The sequence below is a fragment of the Kryptolebias marmoratus genome, linkage group LG15 (genome assembly GCF_001649575.2).
Source record: "Kryptolebias marmoratus isolate JLee-2015 linkage group LG15, ASM164957v2, whole genome shotgun sequence".
NCBI classification, from domain to species: domain Eukaryota; kingdom Metazoa; phylum Chordata; class Actinopteri; order Cyprinodontiformes; family Rivulidae; genus Kryptolebias; species Kryptolebias marmoratus.
The window spans coordinates 29,683,360-29,689,480 of record NC_051444.1 but is presented as its reverse complement, the minus strand read 5'-3'; the positions used below and the strand labels follow the sequence as shown (position 1 = coordinate 29,689,480).

The following is a 6,121-nucleotide window of genomic DNA, read 5'->3' as shown; positions in this document are numbered from 1 at the left end:
TGATGATAATGTTTGTTGCTTGTGTGTCTGTGTTTCTTTGTCTGCCAGCAGACATTGGATTTTAATGAAACTCTCAGAAAGTAATCACTGAATGTGCAACTACAACTGATTAACTTTTAGCCAACACAAACATTTCTCTAACTCTGTCAGTCTTGGAGACGCTGAGGTAAAGTTTGGTGGGGAAGTAGTCGAGAGTCATGTTGTCACACGTGGGATGACATCTTTGTTTAAAACGTTGGCACCAACTGTTAAGAGTCAATGCTGTCTGCACTCAAACTCAGAGTCTGTTGAACATTCTTTCTGGAGTGCCCCTCAGGGTTGATGCAGGACAGGAAAAAAATACTCACCTTTTTCATATGTTCAGGCAGGACACACAACTTATTCACACAGTGAGCTACAACTCTGAGTGTACTTTGCTGTTTTATTCATTTTCTTGAACTCCAGGGAATAGCTGGACAATTGCTGAAGACCTGATGTGAAGCAGAGATATTTTCAGTGCAGCTTAACTGGAAGCTGACAGCACAAGTGCTCTGCATCACAAAGTAAATGTCAGCATTAAGGGAACTGTTACAAGAAGGCTCTGAACACACACACACAAAAAGCATCATCAGAGTTCAAACTTCAGGTATGGCTGTTCTGGTTTTACTGGCATTTCTGTGTGTAAAATCAGCACTTAACTGGTTTCATACAGGCAGTTTAAAGACAGTTTCCACTAATAAACGGGGTCAGATGTAGGTGTGTTCACGCAATCAGTAATCTAGCTGAGGAGTCATCATTCAGTATAACTGCTGATCAGCATGTCCTGCCGTGGTTGTTTCAGGTCCCATTGTGTTTATCTCTACAGTCTGAGCCACCGTGCAGAGTCCGCTTTCCTCCTCCTCCTGCAAAATCAGCAGCTCCCCCACCGCCGGCTGCCCACGGACCACGATGCACTGCTCCATGCCTTCTGATATCACCACCTCGACCAGCTCCGGTTCCGTCCCTGCAGGGAGCGAGCCGTCGGCTGGGAGGAGCAGAGGCGCGGTGGTGGAGGTGGATACCGGCAGGTCGTCGGTGTGAACGTAAACAACAGCATGCTGGATGTGGCCCGGAGCCTCTCCTGCTCCTCCGGTCGACATCTCAACGCTCCTCACGTTCTCCTCGTGCTTGCCTTGTTCTCCCCTCTGCTTTCCTTCACCTTCGTCCCTCCCGTCTGGCTCTCGAAGGAGCAGACTCCTCTTGGGTCTGCCTCGAACCGGCTTTGGGTGAGCGCAGCCCGAAGCCGCCTCGTCTCCCTGGCCTCCTGCCTCTGTCGGAGCTCCTCTCTCTGTCCTGTGCTGAGCTTGGTGCCTCAGCAGACTTTCTTTCACAGTGTAGGAGGCGCCACAGGAGCAGCTGTACAGCTTCTCCTTCAGGTGGGAGGACCTCATGTGTCTCCTCAGTTTGGTGGCCAAAGTGTAGCCTAGAGAGAAATAAAAAGTGCAAATATGAGCTTCTGAAAGGGAGAATCCCACCACCAGAGAATGTCAAATTGCCAAGACTTTCTATAAAAAAAACTGAGAAAGCTTGGATTTGTTGCAGATAGGTTCTTAAAATAATCTGTGTTAGTTAATGCTTCTCTTATATATCACCTAAGCAGTCAATCAGGCCACTCAAAGGGCTTTACCTCACAATCTGATAGATAACAGAAAAATGCCAATTTTACAGATGTTGAGCTAAAATTTAGCGTGGTTGTAGCTGAGGGTCATCCCCAATGCATGCTCTGAGCTCTAAGCTCTGCCTTCAAGACTTTGCCCTTAACTACTGAAGTCAACCCTGTTTACCTGTTAGCAAAAATATCTTCTGAACCACTAGATGGATGCTAATGAAACTTTTAAAAAATAATCATTGGATGTGCATCTACAGTACAACTCATCTACTTCTGGAGTCAATCTAAGACCAAATCGCTGCTACAGCTAATCAATCCCTCGTCAGCTGAAAAGATTTGAAGCATCATGATACAAGAAACCCAGGTAAGAAGAGCCAGGACTGTGGAGCTGTCAGAATCCTCCATCAGACAAGAATAGGACAACATTCCCTCCAAAACCTCCAGCAGCTGCTCTCCTCAGGTCCTAGATGTTTACAGACCGTTGTTAAAAGAAGAGGGGATGATTTATGTACATTAGTGCCAAGACTTAACCTTTTTAAGAGTGATTATGAAGGTCAGTGAGTGGATCTGCACACCAAATAGAGCTTCCATTGAACAATTTTATTAGTATGGATATTTGGGGCCACTGCCCTTCCTCAGCCTAATGGTGGTTTGTCTGAAGAAGGGCAGTGGTGTTTGGGAGGGCACATCCACTAAATGTTCTTCATTATCACTACTTTTTTGATCCAGCATCCATTCCAGCAGAATTTGGAGGTGTGTCTGTTCATCTGTTCACCTTCTGGATCTGAAGCACTGTCCACTGAAGGGTTCTGTGATTCTGTAATAAAAATAAATAAATAAAAAAACAAAAGCAACAACCCAATTTTATGCATAATTGATTTGTCGATGCAACACTGTGTGACACTCATCACAGGAAGAGGTGATAAATTATACCTTTCCTGACATGCCTGTCCTCTTTATGTGAAGGCAAAACTATGGTAGATTGCTCTTTTTTTCTTCGTTTTTTATTTATTTATTTTTCTCCTGGGACGCCATTATCACATCAGGGATAATTTATCACCTCTTCCAGTGATGAGTGTCAGACAGAGTGACATCGACAAACAAATTGTCAAACAAGTGCATAAAATCCTATTGTTGCCGTTTTATACTCAGAATAAAAATATGATACAGTGATAGGACAGAGCTTCAAATTCAGAAGCTTTTCGGTGGGATAATTATTGCAGGAAATAACAGTTTTTGGGGAAGCAAACCTGTAACTACACGATGCAGGCTGGGTGTACATATACACAATCTTTCCTAATTGACGGTTTAAGTTCAAATTTAAGTTAGGCTCTGGCAAAACTGCCTCAGTTTAGAAATTGCACCACACGACTCAACTCATGCTGTCAACAGTCTCTGTGTCCATAAATATCTAAACTCCCAGTCGTTTCTGAATGAGGAGAAAGAAGAAGGCTTTTTTCCATCTGTGCTCGCCTTCATCAATAATAAAACAAATGCACTCAGCAAATGGCTTCTTGCTGTCGGACGTTTCCTGAGAAGAATATGTGCACATGTGCGTAATCAGCAGTTTGTGCCTTCCAATCATGCGTGCAGGACAGAGCGGCTGCAGTCTGCTGGGTGAGATAAACAACGCTGGTTGGGAGGGTTGGGGTGGAGGAGGAGAGCTGCACGCCCCCCGTCCCCTCCCGTCCCCCAAGACCGGCTCCCTCATCAACCGGTTTCCACAGTTTCCTACCCCGAAAGCCTCCTGACTCTCTGGCGAAAGAACAAAGTCGGAGCAGAAAACGCGTGCGCCTATCTCCGGGAGCGTTTGGTTAGGCAGATAAAAAGTCTTTTTTTTTTTTCTTTTTTAATTAACTGTAAAGCATCTCAAATAAAACCTTTTTAAATGTTTGAATATTATAACGAAGAAAGTGTCATAATATACGGAAAATGCCTGATAAACATGACCAAGGTTGGAAAAAAAATGTTGATGAAGTCTAAAAATGAGAAAAAAAACAAAGTTTGAATAAAAAGTGACTCGACTGACTTGACGTTACACGCTCATGATGTTAAAAGAAAAACATGTTTTACTGCAGATCTCGGTGGGGATTTTGGTCCTTTGTTGCCTTTTCCCCACTCCAATGTTTACACTAATATCTGAGCTGTAAAAACAATGGGGAGGGTTTTTTAAAGTTTTTAATCTATAATTATGCAAATGAGCTCAAATCAATTCGACACAGTGCTCCAACTGAAGACTGTTTGAAGACTTTCACTCTGCAGATACTGCTGCTACACTTCAGTTATAAGAGAACTGGATTTTCTAAAAAAAGAGGAAGACAAATCTGGACAAAACTCAAAGAAATCAAGTAGAAGACATGAGAGGACAAATCCCTTCCCTCACCTCCCTGTCACCCACCGCTGAAAGACAAAGGCAGTCAGTAATGTTTTTGCTCGTGTTAGCAAAATATTTCATGAACCACTGGATAAATTTTAACTTGCAGAAAGCAATCATTGGATGTTCATCTACAGCTGATTACCTTTTGAAGTTAATCTGGTTCAAGATGGCTGTCACAGTCAACTGGCTTTAAAAAACAAGAAAATGGCTATTAAGCTATTTTACAGCTAAAATCTGTCAGGGTTGTAACTGAGACTGATTCCTAACACAAAATCTGAGCACAAACAGATGATGCAAGATTTGTGCTTAAAACTTTACCATTAACTATTGGAGTCAGCCTTGTTTGTCTGTTAGCATAATATCTCATGAGCTACTAAACAGATTTTAATCAAACCTGCAGAAAGTAATCCTTGGATGTACATCTACAACTGATTAACCTCTCAAGTCTTTTCAATTCAAGGTGACAGCCACAGCTAATTAACATTAGTCAAAACAAAAATGACTATAACTCAGTTAATTTTACAGCTATTGAGCTACAATTTGATGTGGCAGTAGCTGAGAGTCATCCACAACGTGTACTCTGAGTGTGTCGTGTCAGGTTATCATATAAGATTGGGCATGATGATATTTTTAATCATTTCTCAACACGAGATGATGTCAGACTAAAACTCTGGCATGAAAGGCGGTGGGCGATATGCATTCCTTCAAGAAACGCTCGGTCTTTCATCTTCATGCGTAACTGATCAGATGTTCACCTTTTCCACAGAGAGCACAGCGATGGGGTCTCTCTCCGGTGTGCAGCCTCTCGTGGGACCTCAGACTGTGGGGGTCCCTCAGGGACTTGCCGCAGTAGCTGCAGAGGAACCCCCCTCCGGTGTGGGAGAGCATGTGGCGCTGGAGATCTGGTTTCTGGGCGAAGGCCTGCTTGCACTCCGGACAGGGAAACGGCCTCTCACCGCTGTGAACTCTCAGGTGGCACTCCAGGTTTCCTGAGGCGAACAGACGGACCGAAATGGTGGAAAAAAAANGGGGGGCAGACGTTAATAAGCATATGTCCAATAATGTGGAAAAATGAGCTTTGAAACAAAGAAATTAATGCTGTCAGTTTGATGAATGGGAGGCAGCGGAGAAATAATCACTGCTGGAAGATTTCTTTTCTTAAAGATCCAAGAAACAACCGAGAATTGGTCAGTTGTTGACAAGAAGTGAACCAAGTTAACTAATAAGGAGTTTCAGGAGATCACAGTTCAGTTTGAGATCTGGAAAGCTTTTCTTTTATCTCAACGACTCTGTGTCCTGTTAAAACTAATTATTGGGTAACATTTTGATCAATAAGAAATAAATAAATACACACGTACGTAAAATATGCACATCAAATTAACAATTATGTTCATCTGAAACCTAAAAAAGTGATTATAAAGTAAACAGATTTATATTCCATTCCCAGCATACCAAGTTTTTGAACAGAGAAGAGCTCAGTGTAAGTGATGGGAATGACTCAGCTACAACCATTCAAACTTACACTTTCAGCAGCGGGAAATAATTAACTAAATGCTTCCATTTTTACCATAAAATAAGAGCCGATGACATGTCTTTATGACAGTCTGTAACAAGTTACAGCTGCGTCCTTCACCTTTTATTACAGCGACTGTTTTTCTAATAATTCCTACAAAACGCACGCTGTACACACGGGGATACAGACACAAATAAAACATCCTTTTTATCACTTTCTTGGGAGAACTATCAAGTCGCATCACTGGAGGTGAAAAAGAAGCAAAGCATTCTTCTTAGATTTCCCAGTCACAATAAAACCTAGAAGTTTTTCCTGCTGGAAATGACGACCGTAGTGTTAGTTGCCCAGATGTACAGAGAAAGAGTCATCAAAAAGGGAAATAAAACCAACTCTCTAGCTTTTGGGAGAGATAACAATAAAAGAAAACAGATGTGAACGAACCATCAATTCAGGCAGAGCTTCATCGTCTCAGACAGCAGCTGTTCTGAATGGCCTCGCTTTCCTTTCACTTTAAAGCTGTGTGACATCTGTCTATGTCTGTCTGCCTGCCTGCCTGTCTGTCTGTCTGTCTGCCTGTCTGTCTGCCTGTCTGTCTGCCTGTCTG

General features: G+C 42.7%; 1 protein-coding gene across 2 annotated transcripts in view; it reads right to left on the bottom strand.

The window, feature by feature from the left end:
* Positions 1 to 401: 401 nt before the first annotated feature.
* znf408 (zinc finger protein 408) overlaps positions 402 to 6,121 on the bottom strand; it is a 47,242-nt gene continuing 41,522 nt past the window's right edge. For both annotated transcript variants that reach the window (XM_017427112.3, XM_017427113.3), the window contains 2 exons: positions 4,760 to 4,993; positions 402 to 1,441 (listed from right to left, as the gene is read on the bottom strand). In XM_017427112.3, coding sequence (XP_017282601.1) covers positions 777 to 1,441; positions 4,760 to 4,993 — 899 coding nt within the window. In that variant the 3' untranslated portion in view covers positions 402 to 776. The remainder of the gene's footprint in view (positions 1,442 to 4,759; positions 4,994 to 6,121) is intronic.